The sequence below is a fragment of the Anolis carolinensis genome, chromosome 5, assembly GCF_035594765.1.
Source record: "Anolis carolinensis isolate JA03-04 chromosome 5, rAnoCar3.1.pri, whole genome shotgun sequence".
NCBI classification, from domain to species: domain Eukaryota; kingdom Metazoa; phylum Chordata; class Lepidosauria; order Squamata; family Dactyloidae; genus Anolis; species Anolis carolinensis.
The window spans coordinates 89,760,220-89,784,813 of NC_085845.1; the positions used below are offsets into that span (position 1 = coordinate 89,760,220).

Sequence of the window (24,594 nt, forward strand, 5' to 3'; positions counted from 1 at the left end):
ACAAACCTCAGTGTGATGGAGAGGCTACTTTGAAGTGGGTCCATCAGGAGGAGACAATGTCATCTGGAAAAACTAATCCCATCAACAGAAGTTTTGATATCCTGAGGGAATCCAGAGACAATCAACAGCATACAGAATAATGCCTGTATGTTCTACATTGAACTGTTTATATTTACATAACAGCCCCATTGTGTTTCTAAGACTCACCCTTGGTACAAACTGGACTTCAGCAATAATCTCATTATTGGCTGTTTTATATATTGCCTTAACACATTTTACCTATCCACCCCCTTCTTCAAGGTGGATCTTCCAAACAACTTTGGTTTCAAATTGACAAATGACAGCTGCTAGTCCGCTCCTGATGTCATGAGGATTCCCTTGCCAACAGGAGCCCAGACTTGGAACTGGGTCAATTTCTGACCAATCAAGGGAGGATGCAGAGACTGTAATGGTCATCAAAGAAAATAAAATGTCTTGCACTTTACTGCATGCTTTTATGTCCAATCTTTCTGAGAGCAAATTCTCTATTAGACATCCTTTCAGGCCTGAAAGCAATAAACCTCTGTTCCTTTTCTTCAGTCCTGGTTTGCATGTTGATCTTGTGTTCAAGGGAGCAGGGTTCACTACGCACCAGACTCCCAGCCTGCTCCTTTGGAGGGTAGCTGAATTTTGGATTCAATACTAAGATGTGTTGGAATACTTAGCATTTCAAGAGTTAAATATGTCTTAGAATGGGTTAAATAAATAGTGTTTCCTCACCTCTCTGATGCATAAATTGATAATCTTAAGGGTCACTCCAATGCTTCATAATCATAATAGCTACTGTAACTGCACACTCTACCAAAATAATATTTGGCTTCCTGTTGCAGTCTTGTTTTGCTTTCCGGAATGAAAATGAAAGCATCAACCAACTTCAGTTTTGAGAATCCAGTCATTTCCAAGAAAACAAAAAATCCATAGCCCCAACTCCACCCTGTAAGCACACATATATAAACATGTGTTGCCTGTGGAACTATGCAAACTGCGTTGTGGAGTTGATTGTGTGGCATTCCATGAAAAGGCACAAACGGTAGGACGTCAGTGAGGAGCAATGGACTTCTTTTCAGAAATGAAAACATTCTTATTTGGAATCTTTGTCTTCAGCTTTTATAGCCTCTTCTCTTCTTGTAGATGCTGCATTAGTTGCCAGTTTTGCTATGTTAACTAAACAATCGTAGATCAAATTTGGAGTTATATTTTACAAAAAGACAGCTGCCTCTTGTCTTTTTCTATACTTTTACTGCTGACAACTAGTATAAAATGACATGTAGATATGTTTGATACCACTGTCTTCAAGATTCTCCCTGCAATTCATCTGCTGTTCTTGCCTTTTGACTTCTTCCCTGTGTGTTTGTTTATAATCATTTAATAAAATTCAGATTTTATTCATACTTTCAAAAAGTGATGGAACTGTAATCAAGATTGATAGAGTTTTTTTTTTCGTGTCAGGAGCGACTTGAGAAACTGCAAGTCTCTTCTGGTGTGAGAGAATTGGCCGTCTGCAAGGACGTTGCCCAGGGGACACCCAGATGTTTTGATGTTTTTACCATCCTTGTTGGAGGCTTCTCTCATGTCCTTGCATGGAGCTGGAGCTGATAGAGGGAGCTCATCCGCGCTCTCCCTGGGCGGGATTCGAACCTGGCAGCCTTCAGGTCAGCAACCCAACCTTCAAGTCACTACGCCAGCGGGGGCTTGAATGCTTAACTTCTAAACATCAAACTTTGAATCACTGTTTTCAGGCATGTTATTAATAAATTAGATGTACCACTTCCTTTTCTGAAAGACCCCTCAAATTAAAGACCTATATGGCTGGTAGGTATAACATTACCCTCTTGATAGCAGGAGTAGTTTTACCCGAGGAACACAACAACAACAAATGAGGAATGTAATTTTTGGAGCATTTACCAAAATTTACTCGTTACATATAACAGGTAGGAAGGATTTGAGGTGTTAAAACCAGTACATTTCACATCCTTGTCTTGAGTTATATTTTTCAATGCTTTCTTATTTTCTCTTTTAGTTTTATAGAACTTAAAGCAAAATAACAAATCTACCAAGCAGCAAATCCATAGGAATCTGGAAGGATGCAGAAGAAAAACCCAGAAACGGACTACTTTCAGAAATTTGTGGTAAGATTGGTGACAGCTATTCAATTTCCTATTAGATAGCAGGGCAACCTGGAGAATAGGTAACTTTGAAGGGAATGGACTCTCATAGATAAACTGTATCAGAATAGGAGACAGTGTTAGTTATAGATAGTCCTCCTTGGGAACTACCCAACCAGATCTCAAGGAGGTATTGCATATGATAAGGAGACTTCACCCTCCAGATGTTTTAGATTACAACCCATAAAATCCCTAATCATGCCAAGCCATGTTAGCGAGTTCAATGACAGCTGGTGGCTAAAGCATCACAAGAACCAAATGTTCTGGCCTTGATTTTCAGCTTGTGTTTGTCAAACAGCCTCACATGGCATATGGTAAAATAGTTTTGAAATTGAAAGGACTTTGTAAGGTATCTGTTATAGGATGTGCAGAGTACATCAAGTCCAAACTTTTCAAGGATTAACTGAATCCCTTAAGCACATCTGAGTCCAAAGAACACAATATGTGAGCTTTCTTAATGCAGACTGAAGAGACTGAGGGAGCCAGGATTCTCAGGGCTGTAATAGCAGAATTTCAAGTGGAAATAGTTGCATCATTTTCTGCCTGCTCCTGAATTTGATTAGAATTTTCACAGTACCTAGTACAGTAGAGTCTCACTTATCCAACACTCACGTATCCAATGTTCTGGATTATCCAACGCATTTTTGTAGTCAATGTTTTCAATATATCATGATATTTTGGTGCTAAATTCGTACATACAGTAATTACTACATAGCATTAATGTGTAATGAACTACTTTTTCTGTCAGATTTGTTGTATGACATGATGTTTTGCTGCTTAATTTGTAAAATCATAACCTATTTTGATGTTTAATAGGCTTTTTCTTAATCTCTCCTTATTATCCAACATATTCACTTATCCAACATTCTGCCGGCCCGTTTATGTTGGATAAGTGAGACTCTACTGTACCTAGTAAAATGGTTCTAAAGTACTTACAAAACTAGGGGGCGCTGGTGCTTCGTTTCTAAGGTCTTTCCGAATTTTTGGTGGGGAAAATTTCAGAAATTTAATGAAACTTACTAATCTTCATAATTACTTTGTTAATGGCGGTCGCGATTGCACAATAGAGAAAACATTGCTGTCAGTCAGGAAACTTGAGGGGCTTCTCTCTCATTTTTGCACTATCATGATGAAACCTGCTACTGTGGTACAACACATTCCCCACTTCTAGCCTACCAAATTTCAGAATGTTTTGACAATTCACTGATTTTTAGGGAATTTTGATTTTTTTAATGGAATACATTTAAAAAATACAAGAGCTACCTCTTTGAATTCTCTAGAGAATGACACAAGGTAATAGGGGATCATTCCCCCCAACTTTCAGAAATATTCATACATCTACCAATTAATGGTAGTTTTAAAAAGTTTTGACTTTTTTTTAAAAAAAGGCACTACATTGAATGTCTATCATATTAACCAATAGAAGAAACCAATATCATTCAAATCCTCATTTTCATAAAACCCTGAAGGCCGGGCTGGGCTGTGGCGCAGGCTGTTGATTAAAAAAAAATAGCCCCTGCTCATTGCTGACCTAGCAACCCAAAAGGTTGTTGCATCTATCAAGTAGGAAATAAGGTACCACTTATAAAAAAGTGGGGAGGCAAGTTTAACTAATTTACAACCTGGAATGAGAAAGTGCCGTCAGAGTGGATGATGAAGCAGCTACTCCCCCCTGTGGCCAGAATCGAACATCAGGAGAAGTTAAATTGCCTCTGCGTCTGTCTCGGTCTCTGTTTGATTTGTTTATGGGCATTGAATGTTTGCCCTATGTGTGTATAATGTGATCCGCCCTGAGTCCCCTTCAGGGTGAGAAGGGTGGAATATAAATACTGTAAATAAATAAATAAATAAATAAGTTTAGGCAGAGGAGCACCATCAAAAACTCTGCTGACAGATGGCCATGCCACATAGTCTTTAAATTAAGAAATAAATTATTAACATACCTCTAAATTTATTAATTGGATCAAGCCAACAGATTCATTCCAGAAACATGATGGTACTATTCGATCCCTTATGATTGAAGATTACAACAAACAGCAATATGATCAGACAGACCAAAATCAATCCATGCTTTTGAGCCAGCTGAAAATGGGTCTGGGGCAGGGTGGTTGGTCGGCTGGTAAATGCCAGTGTCCCCTCCCCCTGCCCCGCAAAGAGTAAAACAGTCCCCTACAGAAGGAATGGGGAGGGATAGGGAAGGAGGAGACCAATCTGTCTCCCAAGGAAGGAAAGACTTTGGTAGGGACAGAAGCGGCCTTAGGTAATTTCGCCTTGTAGGCGAACCTAGTGGCCGCGCCCCCCCCCCCCAAGGCCCCACACATACCTTCGGTGGCGGTGGCAGCGGTGGCGGTGGCAGCGGTGGCGGGGACAATCAGCTCCCTCCTCGCCAAACGCGGAAGGCCTCAGACTGAGGCCTAGCTCTTCTCGCAAGGACTCGCGAGACTTTGCGAGAAGAGCTAGGCCTCAGTTGAGGCCTTCCGCATTTGGCGAGGAGGGAGCTGCTGCCGCCGCAGCCACCGCCATGGGGTGCCTCAATGGCACCCCTGGGGACAATGAGGCACAAGCGGGCGCGTACATTGGCAGCTATGTTGGGCCGGCACTGGGTAGGGAACCCCATGAACGGCAAGGGATCTGGTGCAGGGTGGCGCCACAGTGCCATTGGCCCCTAGGAGAGACCACTCACCAACAATACAGTCATCTTCTGTAAGAGAATGATTTACTCCTTCAGACATCCAGGGCATCAGTACTATATTGTTAAATTTTATGCGATTTGTGGCCAGACAGTCTCCCAGAGGGAAAGGATTAGAGAGGAATTGGCTAAACAGATAGATAAAGAAAGGGAGAAAAGATGAGGTAGTTTGCTGAAATCTGGAAGGAGCTGCCCTGTCAGTGTGACAATGGGGTATGCCATGTGGCCACTAGGGAAGCTCATAAGCATTGCTGCTTAAACACATTGGTGTGTTGAACACACACTGGTACTCAGACTCTAAGGCATTGTCATAACCCTCCTGTTAGGTCAGTAGGCAAATCCAGCCCAGCGGCCTCCATTGCTAAAACGAGAACTGGCAACTGGGACTGAGAGGGTCAAATCACAGTTCTAGTAATACTAGCACCACCACATCTCTCACCCACAGTTGTACGTTGCTGCTGCTTGCAGGGTGCCCCTGTCTCTTTCTTGCCCCCTTGGGAACCACGGGCAGACACAGAAGCAGAGAATGTATGACCTGACCCACTTCCCCAGAACACTTCAAATTGTGTATCTTGAGGCCCCGTATAGCGGCAAACAATCTGCAGTATTAGACTGACTCCAAGGAATCACAAAGCTTTTGGCTTATCAAGTTTTTAATGGTGTGTTGGCTTTAGGAAGGAATACTTTTAACTCTCAAACTTTGTGGTTTAGCAAGATGTATGAAATGAATGTAATAGCAATTTATAAAAATGTTATATTAATATGGAATCTCAACATGGAAGGAATATCTTTAGTCCCAAACTTGTTTATTGTATTGCTTATTGTATTGTGATGTGCTGTTCTTTTATCTTCATATATTTTTATTGAAAGATTTATTTAACATAAGATAAAAAGAAGGGAAAATTAAAAAAAAGCTGGGGTGAGACAAGGGGGGAGAGTGGGAAGGGAAAAGGAGGGGGGGGAAAAGGAGGGGAGGAGGGTGCGGTGGGGGGAAAAGGGGTGGGGGGGGGGGTTAGGGAAGGTTTCTTGACTTCCACTCTTCTTCTTTTTGTTGTCTTCCATTCTTTTGGTTTTAAGTCTTATCTTGTTTTCTTTGTATAGTAATCCTGCGGTTTCCCTTATATTAGTATTGGTATCTTTTCTTTTTTCAACCAGTCTTTTACTGGTTTTCAGTTGGTAGCCGTTCTTGATTTATTTTCAGCCTTTGATAATAAGTAAGTTAAATGGTCCATGTTCATAACTTCGGCTATTTTTGTTATCCATTCGTTTTTGTCTGGGATAGTTTTTTGTTTCCATAATTTTGCGTATACTAATCTGGCAGCTGTCGTTAGGTATACAAAAATTTTGTCATCATTTTTTGACCAATCTAAATTTACCATTCCCAATAGGAAGGATTCTGGCGCTAGTGGTATATTTACTTTTAGGATCTTTTGGCAGGCACTGTGTATTGTTTTCCAATAGGTTCTTGTCTTCTCGCACGTCCACCACATATGAAAATATGTTCCTTCAATTTTCCCGCATTTCCAGCACTTGTTGTTTTTATCTTTTGAGTATTTTGCTATTCGTTCTGGTGTCAGGTGCCAGCGATACATCATTTTCAGCCAATTTTCTCGGAGATCGTTTGCGTAGGTCTATTTTAATTTCTTTTTCCAAATTTGTTCCCATTCACTCAGCATAATTGTTCTGCCTATATTTTTAGCCCATTTTATCATACATGTCTTGATGTAATCTGTTTCCGTGCTCCATTCTAGTAGAAATTTGTAGATCTTACTTGTCGCCTTCTTCCTATTCAGTAATACTTTATCCCATACAGTTTGTTTCTCTTCAAATCCAAGTTTGGCGTCTTTTGTGAAATGTTCTTTAATTTGATAGTACTGAAACCATGATATGTTTATATTTTGTTTTTTCAATTCTTCTAGGGATTTTATTTTTAGTTCTTTACCTTCCTTCTTCAAGACTTCTCTGTATGTTGGCCATTTACTCCATCCTATTTCCCTCCTGTGGCCTGCCTCTGGCGGTGACAGCCAGAGTGGGGTTTTATTATATAATCTTTTTTTATATTTCTCCCAGATTTTCAGTAGTGTGGAGCGGATAAAATGGTTTCCAAAATTTCTTTCCGTTTTTTTCTTCTCGTATCACAGGTACGCGTGCCAACCTGCCCGCAGGTCGTGACCTTCTAGAGTCAGCAATTTCTTGTTTTTTAAATTTATCCATTCTCTAATCCAATTCAATGCATTAGCTTCAAAATATAAACTTAAATTTGGTAGACCCAATCCTCCTTTTTCTTTCTCGTCAGTCAGATTTGTGTATTTTATTCTCCCTTTTTTGTTGTTCCAGATAAATTTTAATATATCTTTGTTCCATTCTTTAATTAGCTTCAGATTTCTAATTATGGGTAGGTTTTGAAATAAATACATTAATTTTGATATGACATATGTCTTTATTGCTGCAATTCTGCCCAAAATAGATAATTTGAGGTGAGTCCAGTTCTTAAGCTTTCTTTTGATTTCATTCCATTTGTTTGTGTAATTATTTTGCAGTAATTGCGAGTTTTTAGATGTCTAATATACTCCTAAGTACTTTATCTTGTTTACAACTCTAAAGTCCATTATCTTAGCTAGATTCTCTTGTCGTTGTTTGGAGATGTTCTTGGGTAAAATTGTTGATTTGTTTTCATTTATTTTGAGGCCCGATATCCTCCCGAATTCCTCTATTTTGTGTAACCATTCTTTGATATTATTCAGTGGATCCTCAACAATACATATCAAATCGTCAGCAAAAGCTCGTAGTTTATATGTTTCTTTGCTTATCCTCAGTCCTTTGAGATTTGTATCCTTCCTGATGTCGTTCAGTAGCATTTCTAGTGATAATATAAATATGAGGGGGATAGGGGACACCCCTGTCTCGTACCTTTCCTTATTTTTATTTTGCTTGTCGTTTGGCCATTAATCCAAATACTTGCTTCTTGATCAGTGTAGATCGCTTGTATGGCGTTTATAAAATTATACCCCGCATCCATTTCTTTTAATAATAGTTTAAAAAATTCCCAGTTAATGCTGTCAAATGCTTTCTCAAAGTCTATAGCTAATATTGCCAATTCTTTTTGATTATTCCACTCATAGTACTCTATGATGTCAATTAAGCTCCTGACGTTGTCTTTAATGTTCCTATTTGGTAGGAACCCAGTTTGGTCCTCCCCGATCCAAGTTGTTAAGTATTCTTTTAATCTCTCCGCAATTCTTGCCGTAAAAATTTTATAGTCGATATTTAATAATGATATTGGTCTGTAATTTTTGACGTTTGTAGCATCAGTGTTTTCTTTTGGGATCATGATTATATTTGCCTCTTTCCATGAATTTGGTATTTTACCCAGATGTAGGGCTTGGTTCATTATAGTTTTTAAGTGAGGTATTAATTCTTCTTTAAATTTTTTGTAGTAAATTGCTGTTAGACCATCAGGGCCTGGGGACTTATTGTTGTTCAATTTTTTTATAGCAGTGTCTATTTCTCTTTCTGTGATGTCCTTGTTTAACATTTCTCTCTGTGTCTCTGTTAATTTCGGGATATTTTGTCTTCCTAAGTATTTCATTATATCCTCATTTTTAATATGATCCTTTGTGTACAATTTTCCATAGAACTTGTTGAATTGTTTCAGAATTTCATGGTCTGTGGTATAAGATCTTCCTTCCTCATTGATTTGGATTATCCAGCTTTCTTGTTTCCTTTTCCTTAGCAATCTTGTCATCCATTTCCCAGGTTTATTGGCGTTATTAAAATGATATTGTTTCATAAATTTCAATTCTTTAGCTCTCTGTTCCATCTCTAAATTTTGTCTTTGTCTTTGTAAAATGTCTAGTTCTGTTTTGATTGATGTGTTATTTGGTTGTCTTTTCAGTTCTGTTTCTGTTCTTTCAATTTCCTTTTGGATTTCTTTTTGTTTAATCCGTTTTGCATTATTTTTTATGGCATTTAGTTGAATGAAGTTGCCCCTCATCACGGCCTTACTGGCATCCCAGATGGTAGTCTTTTCCACGTCGGCTGTATCATTGAATTCAAAATATTCTTTTAAGCATTTTTTCCCGTTGTTTACATCTTCTTCAGATCTCATTAAATTTTCGTTCAGTCTCCATTTCCTCTTTTTTGCTGTTTGGTTTATTTGGATTTCCAATGGACAATGGTCTGTGTCCATCCTTGGAAGAATTTTTATTTTCTTTATTTTTGAGATTAGTGTTTTAGTCATCCAAATCATATCAATTCTTGACCAGTTTTTAAATCTGTTTGAATAGAACGTATAGTCTTTCTCGGTTGGATGTAAAGTTCTCCAGGCATCTTCCAAATCCAGTTCTTTTTTTAAAAGTATGAAATTTATTGGTAGTTGTCCTGCCTTCGGATCTTTTGTCTTTTTCCCTTGGTCTGATTTATCCAGTTTGCTTTCCAAAACTCCGTTGAAGTCCCCCATCAGCATTAAATCATCATATTCTTGGCTTTCAATTAAATCCTTTAATTCCTTGATGAATTTATTTTTCGGTCCATTGGGGGCATATATGTTACATATTAATAATTTGTTCCCTCCTTTATCAATTTTGATCCCCACTATTCTTCCTTCTGTGTCTTTAAATGCCAATTGTGCTGGGTATTTTTCTTTTATATAGATGACTACTCCTTTCTTTTTTTCTGGGGCCGCTGAATAAAATTCCTTTCCAATTTGTTTGTGTGCCAATAGTGCTGTGAATTTCTGTGATATGTGCGTTTCTTGAAATGCGATGACATCATAATTACCTTTCTTTACATAATTAAATATTTTCTTCCTTTTTGGGGAGTGTTCAACCCATTTACATTATTTGAATAGCATTTCAAATCCCAGTTCATTTTAATTTTTTCCATCTTCTCTTTCTCCTTTCTCGCCTCCTTTTGTCTTCTGATCTTCATCTTCCTCCACCTCTTCTTCCTCTTCCACCAGATCTAGATTTGTTGCTGCTAGTCCATAGAGTAGTTCCATATTTTCGGGTGACTCCTCTCTCGCTTTTTTGGTTGGGTTCCCTTGTTCTGGTGTTTTGTCCCCTCTTGTATCTTTTTTCAATCTCTTATAAAATTCCCTCACCTTTTCTTCAGAGGTTAGCCAAAACCTTTCACCTTTGTACGTAGTCATTATTCCCTCTCCTTTTTCCCAACGGAATCTAATTTTTAATTTTTTTTAGTTCTTCTGTTAAAAACATATACTTCCTCCTTTTCCTTAACGTCGTTGATGGAATTTCTTTTAGTATGGCCACTTTCTTCCCTTTATAATTTGTTGGCGTAACATTATTCAATTTTAAGATGTCATCTCTTATAATTTTTTTTGTGAAGTTGACGATGACGTCTCTTTCTGCTTTGTTACATCTTGCGTAATTTGTCGAAATTCTATAGACTCTATCTATTTTATCTTCCACATCTTCTTCCGGCCAGTCCATCAATTTGGCTGTTAGTTGTATTATTATTTTCCTTATGTCTTCGTTGGGTTCCTCTTTTACGTATCCTATATCTTAGTTGAAATTCCATAGCTTGTTGTTCAAGTCTTTCTTGCATTGTTCCCAATCGGTTGCATTGTTCTGTTCTTTTATATGCTGTTTATATTGTATTGTTTTGGGCATGGCCCCATGTAAGCCGCCCCGAGTCCCCATTGGGGAGATGGTGGTGGGGTATAAATAAAGTTATTATTATTATTATTATTATTATTATTATTATTATTATTATTATTATTATTATTATTATAAACTTGGTGGTCTAGCAAGCTGTATGAAATGAATACAATAGTGATTTATAAAGATGTTAGATGGATATGGAATATCCACAAGGAAATATCTTTAGTCCCAAACTTAGTGGTCTAGCAAGATGTATGAAATGAATACAATAGTGATTTATAAAGAGGTAATATTGATATGGATAATGGAATCTCAACAAAGAAAGAATATCTTTAGTCCCAAACATTATGGTTTAGCAAGATGTATGAAATGAATGCAATAGTTATAAAGATGTTATATTGATATGGAATCTCAACAAGGAAGGAATATCTTTCATCCCAAACTTTGTGGTTTAGCAAGATGTTGAAAGGGAATGCAATAATGATTTCTAATAATGTAATATTGATATAGAGCCTCAACAAGGAAGAAATATCTTTAGTCCCAAACTTAGTGGTTTAGTAAGATGTATGAAATTAATGCAATAGTGATTTGGAGTGAAGAATAATCTCCCAATCTTGTTACTTTATAAAGATGTGCTATTGATATGAAATCTCCACAAGGAAGGAATGTTTTAAATCTCCCAAACTTAGTGGTTATGAAAGATGTTTTGGACTGAAGTCTCAAAACCCCAGCAGCAACCCATCAGCCAGGACACACTTGCTTCGTGCAATGACTGAGCGTTTGTGCAGCACAAATAAAAAGTAATCATAGCATCAACAATTCTTCGCTCTTTGTCCTAAGCTGTCTGCCTTCTTAACGTCAGGGGAAACCTTTACCTTTACCTATTAAAGATTTGAGAAATAAATTAATAGATTATATCTAAATCACCAAGCTGACAAATAGTAGTAGAGGAGGAAATAATGAAGAATCCATAAATAAATGGAGGCTAGCACTTGGGAATCTTGAAAAGAAGACAAAGGTAGATTTGAATATTGCCATAAAAGGGTATTTATAGTGAAAGAAGATATATGGGTAGTTGCTAGTTAGTTATGTGATCCATATGGAGGGGTGTCGAAGGTTAGGGAGATTGGGGTCACGGGTGTGGGGTTAGAGGGATAAGAAATGTTAAGGTATAATAACTGTACAGCCAAATTTGATTTTTCACATGTTTAATGAATGCTGACAGTATACTATTTTGCAAACTTGCTTATTCTGTTGTTTCTTCTTCTTTTTTCTTTTTTTACTGTTTTATTTTTTATACACTATAATTAAAAAAAGGACTGTCATAATGAAAGCCCATATTTTAACATTTAAACTCAACTTTTAAGGAAAAATTACTTAGTGTGATCGGAGGTGATCTTATGAAATGGGGGAAGAGGCAAGATCTTTCAAGATTAGTGTGTGATGACCTCTACTAGAAAAACACAATTTAATTTCAGATGTTAAGGAGTTAGCATTATTTGGGAGCTACTTAACCCTTTACTGATGAAAACCACAAAACCATATTTAGTTATCATCAGAACATCCTCTAAAGCAGGAGTTTTCAAACTGTGCTCCATAGAGCACTTGGGGCTCCACAAGTGATAGTGAGGGGCCCTGCGGCACCATGCTGCTTCTTGCCTCCTCCTTCTTCCTTTTCCTCCTGAGAAATGCAGAGAAATTAAAAGTTTGGAGGTGCAGACACACCTATGCCTGACATATATATACATTATATATTATATAAACATTCCTTGGGGCTCCATGAGAAACTTTTGCTTCAAAAAAGGCCTTACGGCTGAAAAGTATGATAGTAAAGTAAGGTAAATATACTTTTTGCCATCTTCTCTCTATATTAATCATTACTTTTTTCTTTCCATTTGGATATAGGATGAACTAGAAGACCTAAAGAATGATGTAGAAAATGTTTTTCGGAATAAAGCTATTCCAAAGCTTGGTGATATGATTCAATTTCAGATGCCTTTATTCCAACATTGGGGCATATATGTGGGAGACGGAAATGTGGTTCAATTTGGATTGCCAGGTAATATGAGAGGAGGAGGAGACAGGGACAGTAAGCATAAAACATAAGTGTAAAGAAGTGTGTTTTTATTTTGATTTATAGATGTCATGTTTAATTTTGTTTTAAGTCATGTTTAACTATGTTTAAAAGGGTAAGTATTAGTTACCAGTGCGTGGGGGATGGTAACCAGCTCAGCATTCTGAGGCAGGTTGCCATAGCAACGAGGGCAGAGCCAACCGTTTGGAGGAAAAAGGAGGGAATGTTTTAAAAACAGTTTAGTCTGTGATTTTTAGTCACAGGAAAGACACTGGTTCCAAGTTAGGGAAACCAGGAAAGCTCAGACCTCTAGTTGTGTCAAATCAAGCAAGTTAAGTGACTTGTTTGGGTTTATTCAGAGAGTCTGAGTGGTAAGGGAAAGCAATCCCAGTTAGATCCAAAGTGATCAGTTAATAGTTTTGGTTGTAAGAAGAAGAAAAAGGTTTAGACTACTCAAGGAAAGGAGAAAGTATTTTGAGATAGGATTCATCATAAGTTATATTTGCAACAGATTAAGAAAGTTTAACTCTGAGAACCAAATTGTAACCACTAAGCTTTGTGCCTGAAATAAACTTATTAATTTTCTTTCAACATCCAAGCCTCTGTCACTCATATTCTAAACTAAGTAACACTACCATCTAAAGTGAATAAGAACAAGAAAAAGAAATTCCCCTCTGCCAGAGATCTCCACCATTGGTGGCAGCGGATATAGTTATATATATATAATAAAATAATTAATCAAAAGATCCTTCCCTTCCCACATCACCACAATTTGGTGGCAGCATCTCCACAATAAGCATAATAGTAAGAGATCTTAAGAGAAAAAATATAATAGAATAAAATCCCTAGTTCCTATTGCCAGTCTGTTATTGGTTTAAATAGAACAGAATAACTTTGTCATTGTACATTGTACCACAAAATTATATACCATCCCCAATTATATTATATATCTAGAATTACACCCATCCTTCTACATTCTAATCCCTATTGCACAACCCTTAATGCCATCAGTGTGAAACCACAGCTCTAGGATAAAAGCTATCCCTCAGCCTATTTGTCCTTGTTTTTATCATCCTAAAACTAATTTGGCTATGAGAAATCATCATCTCCATTTTTATAATATATTGCTATATTGTGACCATGTACTGAATGCTGCAGATGATATTTGGTTACATCAGTTCAAATATATAATTTAAACATTAAGCATAGGGAGCACATTTTGTTCCCTAACTGCATTTCACTCTTAAAAGATACGTCTCATTAAAAAAAAAACAAAAAAAACCCCAAGACCTTATTTTCCCCCAAAATCGTTATTTTTGTAGGAGGCTACAGTGCTAGATTTGGGGTAAAGTAGTCAAGGTAGTATACCCCCATCCTTAAACATTGCTCATCAAAATAATAGGTTGTGACTAAATATGTCTTTCTGCATGCAGGTGTGTGCATCAGTTGACAACTAAATGCATATTTCAGAGCATCATCCTTTCATAACCCAAATATCTCACATTCTGTATTTTCAGTTGTTAGTTTTTTTCCATTTGAGTTCGAAGTCCGAAAAGAACAAATAAAGGATGTACCACTGGCAATTTCCTCTGCTGTATGCAACAAATTTGATAAAGAATATTCTCCACTGCCTCCAGAACGTGTGGTAAAAAGAGCTGAATACATGGTGGGCAAGGTCATGAAGTATAATCCTGGAACAGCCAATTGTGAGCACTTTGCCACACTGATGCGATACAACGTAGCCAGATCAGGCCAGGTACATCTAACACACATCTTATTTTCTGCTTGGGCCTCATTCAGACTTAATGATAAACCACGATGAAAAATTTCCAAGGGTTAGTCTATCTTACTTCCAGGATTAGAGATGTCACAAATGGGAGGCTACTACAGTACACATCACTTTTTTGTGGGTGTATGTAGGTATCTGTCTGGGTACCGTAACAGCAGATTAGACAAAAGAAAGACCTTTCTGCTGCATAGTTTACACATGTTATATGACTTTCTTCACCTTTACAATATATGTCAAGTATTTAGTAAAAGTAAATTTGCCTTCTTGTTTAACTATGATTTCTGATGCATACATGCACCTTTTTTCAGTATTGGATTCTTGAAATATCTTTAGATAAAACTTACGGAAAGAAGTTTCTTATCACACTTAGGAGATGCTCTATAGCAGAGCTTCTTAAACTGTGTAGGTTTCAATGTGGGTGTCATGAAATTTTTGGTAACAGTAAGATGTGTCTGAAACTGAAAGGAATTCACACCAGTAACTTTACCACCCCCACCCCCAAAAAGAATCTAGATAAACAACCCCACCTACAGGTAATACTATAGGTAAAAGTTTTCCCTTGACGTTAAGTCCAGTCGTGACCGACGCTGGGGGTTGGTGCTCATCTCCATTTCTAAGCTGAAGAGTCGGCGTTGTCCGTAGACACCTCCAAGGTCATGTGGCCGGCATGACTGCATGGAGTGCCGTTACCTTGCTGCCAGAGCGGTACCTATTGATCTACTCACATTTGCATGTTTTCAAACTGCTAGGTTGGCAGGAGCTGGGGCTAACAGCGGGCGCTCATTCCGCTCCCGGGATTTGAACCTGGGACCTTTTGGTCCGCAAGCTCAGCAGCTCAGCGCTTTAATGCAGTGTGCTACCAGGGCCCCCAGTAATACTATATACCAGGTAATACTATACCAATAGTTTATTCACTGCCAACAGATATTTTGATGCCTCCAAGGTTAGCCCTGTTACTGGGTATATTTGACCTGCCCTTTCAAAAAACTGCACCACTTTCCCCCTAGGTTTTTGAGATACGGGACATCTGGCATCTACTAGCTGCCATCTGCTCACTTATAGAAAACCATGATAACCATATCTAAGACACTAGAGCTGATGTGGTCTATCTAATGCAATTTTCTGAATCAGTGCTCAAATGACCCCAGGAACAGGCTGTATTATCCATAAATGTCTGGTTTATGTACCTCTTTATGTATATACCTATATACCCGAGATTGTATAAAAATTATCAGGTAAAAGGGGGTTACAAATGGAAAACGTTTAAGAAGTCCTACTCTATAGTATAGGGCTACTCACCCACTTGCAACATTACATAAAATTCACAGTTATTTCCATACACTTTTGCCTGCTGTAACAAGAATTGAGCTTTGAAATTTATTTTAAAAGACAATGGAAGAAAAAAATTGTTTTGACTCATTTGTACCTATTAATAATATATGGTATTATGTTACCTGTAACACAGTGGTAATGTGTTATTTTCAAATTGAAATGGGAACTAGCTGCCTTTTATGTAACGCCACCTTGAGTCCCCTTTGGGGTAGAGAAAGGCAGGATAGAAATATCTTAAATAAATAAATAAACTATATAATCTCCAGATGTTACTGGACTGTAATGCTCAACATTCCACATCACTGGCAAAACTGGGTTGGGCTGTTGGAGCTACAATCCATTAGATTGCCAGGAAACAAAATTCTCACTTTGTTATACCCCCTCAAAATATTGTTTTGAACAAATAAATGTTATTCAGTACTCAAATGTAATGTTTACTCCAATTCCATTAAAACAATGAAAAGCAATAACAGCAGGTACTATTCAAAAAGAAAAATGTTAAAATGCATGACATGCAAGCTCTGAACAAGATATGTTATGAAGCATTGCTTTATATACTATGTGCTAATTATTTTTAAGGCAGAGAGATTCTACCTTCACGTGGATCCAGATTTCGTGAAACAGATCAAAAGATGGCTAGCTGAAATCAACGAGTAGGCAAACTGGTGAGTGTATCTTAAAACTTCCAAAGACAGAAGCATCCGACTTTCAAGCAATGAATCCATTAATAAAACATGCCTAATATACCTCATTCAAGGTGCATCTTGCCTGTCACCTTACAATGAGACAAGATAGAAGGGAAGGTATTTGATACTACTTGGCATGATTTTATTAAGACAACGTCTATTGATTTGCTTGGTTGGAGAGCATAGTTATGCTACAATTAATGACTACAAGCATGAAAAAGTTCTTACTTCAGACATAAACAATTGTTTTATCCATGTTTCTAAATTGTGCTCCTCTAGGTGTTTTGAACTTCAGCTCCCAGAAATTCCAGCCATCTTACCAGCTGTTAAGAATTGTGGGAGATGAAGTCCAAAATATTTGGAGTATAGTTTGAGAACCACTGCTCTATCCACTTTAAAAAGGTTGGACAGGGTCCAACTTCAAGGTGAAGAATATTCTGAAGGCTCCAGGTAATGGCTCTGTAAATTATTAGCTCACTGGGAGAAAATCAGATTCCCACCACCCCAGTAAAATGTAGTACATGGGTTAATTTTCACCTGTGGGGAACCATGCACACACCCCTACTTGCAACACTTGCCTACCTCGTTTCTAGAACTTTTCTACTGTCAAAGAGGAAATCCACAGGTGGAAAGAATGATTGGTGAGAAATTATTTCATTTCGAGCTTTCAAAATTTGCCCTTTCTAAACCTGATCATGAAGTAGAGTGGAGTTACACATCAAAATCTATAATTTGTTTTAATGCAGTTTGGGAAAACAGTTTTCCAAATGCCTACATATTTGTACAGGACACCAAAAACTTATACATTGGAAAACAGCGCATATAAAATTACACGGCTAAATACAATGCTAAACATTTGTTGTATTCAGTTAAAAAGCTGTTCCCCAAAATGGTTACAAATGCTTTGACTAGGGTTGATCTGCTTACAAACACAACTTCTTTATATCCTCTACTTGGTTCTTATTTTGAAACTATCTCAGCATTTTAATCATCTAAGCCTTTTAAACTGTAAAATTTAATTGTCGAATGCTCTGCCTCTTTTTCTTTTATCTCTGGGGTTTGTTTGTTCTATCAGCACAGGTTTTGTTTTCCAAAATGCACATTTATGGAATTTTGGGGGAAAATAGTTCTTACTCCACTAAAGGTTAAGACAAGATATATAGCAAATCACAGTTTTATTTGCTCGGACTGTCTTTACCTCAAAAGACTGAACTTCCAAAAATACTTCCAAAATACTTCTGCTATAAAGATACCACATACATCAACCACAAACACAATTCCTTACCTGAAGTATTTTATTGTGACTCTACAAGACTGCCAGGTGAGAAATTCTGACCTACTGACAAAGTAGTGAAATTCAGAACTTTGCCTTAACAAAAATAACTGCAACATAAAATCCCAGAATCATTTGTGATTGCTTCTTACTCTAGCAGAGTACAATATGAAAGGACAACACTTCTTGGTATAGTTTCTCCCCTAAACATGGCAGCAGAAATCTTTCTGTACAATTCAGGGTCTTCAGTGATGCACGGTTTGGGTTTCTTTGTCCACCCAATCCCATGCCTCCATTTCATAAAGATTCACATTTTATTTCAGGGCTTGGCTACTTGCTGCTGTTAGTCTTGAATTGGTTGACTATGAGTGCCACTTCTTGTCTTCAGCTGTGATTGAGCAATGTCAGCTAACGCAGTTTGAATTTTTTCCAATAGCATATCTCCACGATAAACCACTTCTTCAAGACGTGCCGCTGCCTCGTGGTTCTCTTCCTCCAAGCGATACAGACTTGCTGCCTAGTTATTGAACAAAACAAAATGTTACCAGGACTTTTCTGAACCTAAAATGAATATACACTTGAGGAAAAAAAGCTATACTGAAATTTCTTAGGAAAAATGAATGTCTTAACACCTTGTAATGCTGTGTGTTGTTATTGCATATTTGAGGAACAGACTGAATTGTTTTGATGTACTTCCAAATATTGACAACTGGAATAGATTTAAGAGATGTAGTTTAGGTGTTTTAGCAGAATAGGCGCAATTAGGCTAGTCATAAGTTTCTATCCTTTGGCAAGATTCTAGGCCTCTCAGCTCCAAGTCCTGGATGCTGTAGGTTAACTAAATCAACTTTTGTTTAATCTTTGGAATTTATTGGGTTTTTTTTTTGGGGGGGGGGGGGAACAGCCTTGGAGACTGTGGTTGTTTACTTATAGAGGATTCATTCTGATGGCTCTCTCTTCTATTTCATAGCTCTGACCACAATATTCTTGTAGATTATCTGTCTTGATAGTACTTTTTAATAGTAGTTGTGGGCTTTCCTGCAAAGTTTTGAAACACATTCAGAATAAGTAGATACCTATTTTAATCCTTGGTTGTTATTTTCTATGGTGACCTACAGGATTTTATACTGAGCGCCATTCTAAGATAGAGCAAACCATCAGAGAGCTCACCTGACAATGTGGAGTGTGATGTCAACCTTATGAATTGTTTGTTCTTTATATCCTCATTCAGAAATATTGTAGAAATTCAATGGTAGCAGACAAGGTAGGACATCCCCCTCCACAGAAAGAATAATGTACATTTGCACATAATAGTAGTGTGCTCGGTTTAAGAGTTCAGCTGGGTCTAAGATTTCAGCCCTGAGCTTGGCTAATTTTCCCCTCGAAAATACATGTTCACAATCAAGGGATGTTCCTGAATTTACCTTTAAGCCTAGAGGCTAAACGTTTCCTCTCCAAATGGGTGATACCAGCTATACCAATTCCTGGAAAACTGCACCTAGGGGCCCTTCCACACAGCCATATAGCCCAGAATATCAAGGTTGACAATCCACAATATCTGCTTTGAACTGTGTTATCTGAGTCCACACTGCCATATAATCCAGTTCAATGTCGATATTATACGGTGAGTGGAAGGGGCCTGAATGTGTTCATGATTACTGGACTACTGCTCTGTGTGCTCTAAGTGAAATGCCTTTGAAGAATGAACTTTCAATTGGTTCAAAAACATGTCCATCCATCAAGATCACCAAGGGAAGCTCTTGTGTGTCCCACAAGTAATTAGCACATTTGGTTGGGATTAGAAAAAAGAACTTGATCTTTATGAAATTATCTGACCATGAACTCTTGCCTTTCTCATCTTTTGATAGCCACTCACAGGGTTTATATTTTTAGAATAGCTTTATTTATCATTGGGCTATTGCACAACAAAATTACATGCCTTCCCTTGCACACACCACAAAACAACACACCCATCCTTCCACACCCCCACCAGGTGCTCCAGGAAGTTTCTCTGAGATGCCTGTCATAGGTTCTTCACATTGTTCTATTGCAAACTGATTCTTAAATTTAAGCTAGACTGCTTTATTTGATCAAACACTGGTGATTGCTATTGGAATTTTGCTTTTGGTTTCTGCATTTTAACATTATAATGGCCGTGTTCTTTTGATGCTTTTAAGGTATTCCTTGACATTTTATGAAAAGGCAGGGCAGAGGTGTTTTAAGGAAATAAACATTATTTGAAATAATTAAATGCTTGTTTATTGTTAAACAAAAATAAAAAATTCAGCCAGCATAAATGCTATTTTTCTTTAATACATTTTTTCTTCAAAAAGTTATATTCTTCAACAGCCTATTCTGAAAAGCTAGTCAAATATTTATTTCATGTATGACACTGCCTTATTAACAACCAAAAATATTCATCATAGTGGCTTTTAATACAAGTAGCTATATAGAGCAAAATTCTGCTCAATGGGAGTTACTCCCAGGAAATATATATATACTATAGCGTAAATCTACACTACAATTACAAATTCAAGATGGCCCCTTTCAAGATGTTTTCAAAGACATTGTTAATATAAAAAGACATTATTCAGTTTGCAGCTGCTGGGACTTCTCTGTACCAGACGCTTTCATAATTGAATCTTTCATGCCCCCATCTGTTTCAGCTATCTACCTAGACACACAATATCGCTTTGGGAAACAATGAAATTAATAAGGCATCATGCTAATTGCAAGGTTTTTGTAAGCTTCCAGAAAACCCCTTTGAAAAAATTGTTCACAGTTATGCCGAAACATCTAAATTGTTTATTCAAGAAGGAAGAAGACAGTACATAAAGCAAAATGATTATACACATTATAATTTTACCTGTAATGTGGCTGTTGATTCTTCACTGGGCAAGGAATCTATTAAAACATCAATATCCTTAGCAGTTCTTGCAATTAGTGCAGCAAAGAGTTGGGCATATTCTGAAAAAGTAATAAAACATACTTTATACCACCTTTATAATTCCATATCCATAGAGGTCTTACAAAAGATTTCCAATGGTATCAACAACTGTATGAAACCAACTCAACTCATTTGAGAACTAATTTGAGACCATTTTTGTAGCCACTTGGCCTGTACATTTCATTAATAATATCCAACAATAATTATAAGCTGCTGTTTGGGGGGAAAGCATGTGTAATATATGTTGATCAATCATTAAAATTAAGGGAAAATTCAAATGCTGAGAAATATAATTCTGAAAATCTTAACTAGCTTTATCTATAATTATTCCTAAATACTGTAGTTAATTTCACAATGATTTAATTTCACAATAACTTGATGGTTAATTTAACAGTAATTTCAATTCCTAGAGGAGACATAATGATATTCTTGAAATCCATAGGAAAATATTTTTATCGTATATTTCAGTCTTAGAGGAAAGCAAAGGGAAACTTCCCTCTGAACAAATCTTGCCAAGAAACTTCGATGATAGGTTTGCCTTAGAAACCTGTCCTCTAGCGATAAAATTACCTCACAGGCAGACTGGAAGGCTTTTATTTCTCAAAGCATGCAGTATGGTTACAAAGCAAAGTTCCATCTGAAAGTTGCTTTCCCGCTCACCTCCTCATATCCTTCACCCTGGCCTTCCCCTTCACTGTGCCTGCCCCATTTCCATGGAGACCCTTTGTCCTGGCCTCCCTTGCTTCAGGTGTGCTACCAGCCAAAGCATGACCGACTTGGATGGTTCCCCACAACACCAGGAAAGGAGGTCATGACAGGAAAAGCAACAACCTCCAACTTAAAATTAATATTTAATTATAACAGACTCTTTGCTTTTAAGAATAACATTAAGAAAAACTTTGGATTTAAGACAGACTCAAGACAGTTAAGGCAGACGTGATCCAGGTTGTCCTAGGAAATCTGATAAATATAACTATCTATACACATAATAGAAGTGAAAATCTGTATGTGTGTATGTTGCACGGGTGTCCGCTCACACAGACAGCCTCCGGTCTCCACAAACAGGCTATAGTTTTGGCTCAATTCTACCCTCCCCTATTCTCACCAGCAGTACTATATTTAAAATACACACAGCCCAGGGTGAAGCATTTCAAGACCTGGCTCTTTACTAGAGCTTTTGATCTATGTTAATTTTATCATTATTTGTACGTATGTATTTTTATCCTTTACAATTTTATCTTGTAAATCGCCTAGAGCATCGTGGATGGAGGGCGATTAATAAGTAATTAAATGATGATGATGATGATGATTTTTCCTGTCAAGGCACCAGGGAGACAGGATGATTTGTTTTATTGTTTCTATATGTTTCAATCTGTTTTATAATTTGAAATGTTATATTTATGTATCTGTATGTACTATGCAGCATTACATTTTGTCATAATCTGTAAGCCGCTGAGTCCCCTTCGGGGCGAGAAGTGCAGGGTATAAATATAGTAAATAAATAAATATATATATTTCCCAGTTCTGAGGAGCCACCAAGTCACTCCCTCCAAGGACATTGCAGGTTACAGAAAGCATATCTCAGTGTTCCTTTATCTCTCTATTTGCATGACTCCGCCCACTGCCTCTCCCTTAGCCCTTTCATATGGCACATAGGAAACAAGAGGAATTGATCACCAACTGAACAGCCTGGAGAGTTTTGGGGAGAATTCCCCATGATTTATAGGAGTTGTAAAGAATGGGATGTATAGTTCACCTGTAATCTAAGAGCACCAACGATGGACCTGGAACTAAGTTGGCACACTGACCCAACATAGCCAATTATGACTACTGGGAGAGTTTTGGGAGGATTGACCTAAGATTTTTGGGAACGGTAGTTCACTCACATTCTTATGCATTTTATAATGGGAGCATTCATAAAAAACAAAAGCAAAGACTGAGTTTTTTCTAAGACATAGTGTAACATATGATCAAACTGATATTATCTAAAATCCAAAAACAAACAAGGCCCTTTTCAAATAACCCAGGCATAGTCAAGTACCCAAGCTAGTAGAATATAAATCCCAATTCACATTTCATTTGGCCCTCTCACATTCAATAAGATTCACTTGCCTTCTGTAGGATTAGTAGGTTGATCCTTGTTTATTGAAGTTTGTATATTGCTGAATGATGCCGGTGGGGCACACTGCTGTAGTACTCCAATAGCATTACAAAACTGATCTGCAAGCTGTAATCAATCCAATATAATTACTTACTGATTAGTACATCACAACAAATGCAGACGCACAGTCATACAAAAGTAAAGCTATAGGCTTTTTTCTGGTATGCAAGTGCTGGATTGAAAAGCTATCATCATATCCTTGTCCTATATGCCCCTTTATTAAGTATCCAGATTTCTCTTATAGGGATCAAAAAGAGAATTGGAAGGTTATAGGAATACATACTATTCAAGATTTGTTTTAGAGGGGTTCCTTGCTTAATATATATTGGTTAAACAGTTCTGAAATTGGATGCAACAATTCACACCTCACTGAAAAAAATCAAACCTTCAAATGCAGTTTGACTCTCATGTTTCTTATTGTCTCCCACTAAGGACCCTTCCACACAGCCAGATAATCTAGAATATCAAGGCAGAAAATCCCACAATATCTGCTTTGAACTGGATTATCTGAGTCCACACTGCCATATATTTCAGTTCAAAGCAAATAATGTGGGATTTTATTCAGCTGTGTGGAAGGGGCCTAAGTTTAAACATTTCTTGGGAACTTTAACTAGACACAGTGTTCAAATGGTTTGTTATCCCATACTTTTATGATAATATCTACAGAGTCACATTAATTGATTTTAACTGGATCTTTTTGTTTTAATAATTTTTATTTATAGATTTAACATTCTTTCCTCTTTTTACAATATCTTAGACAAAGGAGTACTCCATATTGTATACAATCCAACAGTAAAAAAATCAAACACATATTTAAGCATATTTCTTATCAATTTTTAACTTTTCCATTACAACTTGTACTGCATATCTTTCTACTACACACCTTTTATCTATTTATACATGAAAAATAGTAATAATAATAATAATAATAATAATGAAATAAAACATGAACTGGATTATATGAAACTTTGTTTTTGTGGCTGCCATATAAAATCCAGAGTATTGCTTTGAACTCGATTATACGGCGGTGTGGACTCATATAATTCAATTCAAAGCAGAGAATGTGGATTATCTGCTTTGATAAACTGGATTAGATAGCAGTTTAGAAGGGGCCTGAGTCTACACTGCCATACTATCCAGTTCAAAGCATATAATCTGGGTTTTATATGGCAGTGTAGTTTGTGGCAGCCACAAAAACAAAGTTTCTGGCATAGAACAACTACTTTCTGAGGACTGCATAATTAACCAGAAAATAACTTTCAAACCAGGAATAGAAACACATTCAAATTTTGTGAGATAGGCATTTTGCTAAGCCCATTGTGGGCCCTGGTTACAGCGCTCTCACTCCACTTTAGCTGTCATGGCAACATCCTGTGGAATCCCAGAGTTTGTGTTTCAGTGAGACCCAAAGGCTTTCTGGTGGAAACGTCTTGATTCTTGAACACTGCCTATCCAAGAATGTCATACTGTGCTGCCATAGAGGTTGAGGTAGAATTAGATCGACAAAATGTGGACTGAAGGGGCCTAAAGTTATACATGAGAACAGAGAGAAGGGCGAGAGAATGACAATGTCTACTTTCCAGAAAGAGAAGAAGAGGAAAGGCCTCATACCTCCTTCTCGTCAACTCACCGAATTCACCGCGTCTTGCAACTGAGTGAGGCGGTCCGCCATCTTGGAGGCAGTGAGGGTTTCCCATCCCGCCCAACACAAAGCCACGCGAGAGCCAATGGAAAGCTCCCGGCCAATCCCGAGGAAAGGGCGGGAGGTGACGTTGCTAAGCAACAACGCGACACGCTGGTCCAATCCCCGGGGCCGAA

At 37.5% G+C, this 24,594-nt stretch overlaps 2 protein-coding genes across 3 annotated transcripts; one reads left to right on the plus strand and one right to left on the minus strand.

Moving 5' to 3' along the window:
• The first annotated feature begins 1,109 nt into the window (after positions 1–1,109).
• On the plus strand, positions 1,110–19,965 carry LOC100562084 (phospholipase A and acyltransferase 3). 2 transcript variants are annotated; one of them, XM_062981775.1, is made up of 6 exons: positions 1,110–1,691; positions 2,060–2,168; positions 12,420–12,573; positions 14,106–14,344; positions 16,289–16,374; positions 18,105–19,965. In XM_062981775.1, exons 2-5 carry the CDS (start codon positions 2,124–2,126, stop codon positions 16,364–16,366), a joined length of 516 nt encoding a protein of 171 aa, XP_062837845.1. In that variant the 5' UTR covers positions 1,110–1,691; positions 2,060–2,123; the 3' UTR covers positions 16,367–16,374; positions 18,105–19,965. The 2 variants fall into 2 exon arrangements, with proteins under 2 accessions (XP_062837845.1, XP_008109686.1); XM_008111479.2 differs by lacking the exon at positions 1,110–1,691 and adding an exon at positions 1,705–1,970.
• On the minus strand, positions 17,673–24,552 carry med21 (mediator complex subunit 21). Its single transcript, XM_003221478.4, has 4 exons — positions 24,407–24,552; positions 22,728–22,842; positions 20,535–20,635; positions 17,673–18,185 (listed from the first exon to the last, which is right to left on the minus strand). The coding sequence occupies exons 1-4, from the start codon at positions 24,446–24,448 to the stop codon at positions 18,012–18,014; spliced, it is 432 nt and encodes a 143-aa protein (XP_003221526.1). The 5' UTR covers positions 24,449–24,552; the 3' UTR covers positions 17,673–18,011.
• Between the last annotated feature and the right edge of the window lie 42 nt (positions 24,553–24,594).

What these genes read in the sequence shown, in the direction of transcription:
- med21 (XM_003221478.4), bottom strand. Translation starts at nt 24,448, where the DNA reads ATGGCGGACCGCCTCACTCAGTTGCAAGACGCGGTGAATTCG. An exon ending in TGCAAGACGCGGTGAATTCG is followed by an intron (nt 22,843 to 24,406) that starts GTGAGTTGACGA and finishes GATTGATTACAG; the next exon opens with CTTGCAGATCAGTTTTGTAA. An exon ending in AATCAACAGCCACATTACAG is followed by an intron (nt 18,186 to 20,534) that starts GTAAAATTATAA and finishes TTCAATAACTAG; the next exon opens with GCAGCAAGTCTGTATCGCTT.
- LOC100562084 (XM_062981775.1), top strand. Translation starts at nt 2,124, where the DNA reads ATGCAGAAGAAAAACCCAGAAACGGACTACTTTCAGAAATTTGTG. An exon ending in ACTACTTTCAGAAATTTGTG is followed by an intron (nt 2,169 to 12,419) that starts GTAAGATTGGTG and finishes ATTTGGATATAG; the next exon opens with GATGAACTAGAAGACCTAAA. An exon ending in ACGTAGCCAGATCAGGCCAG is followed by an intron (nt 14,345 to 16,288) that starts GTACATCTAACA and finishes ATTATTTTTAAG; the next exon opens with GCAGAGAGATTCTACCTTCA.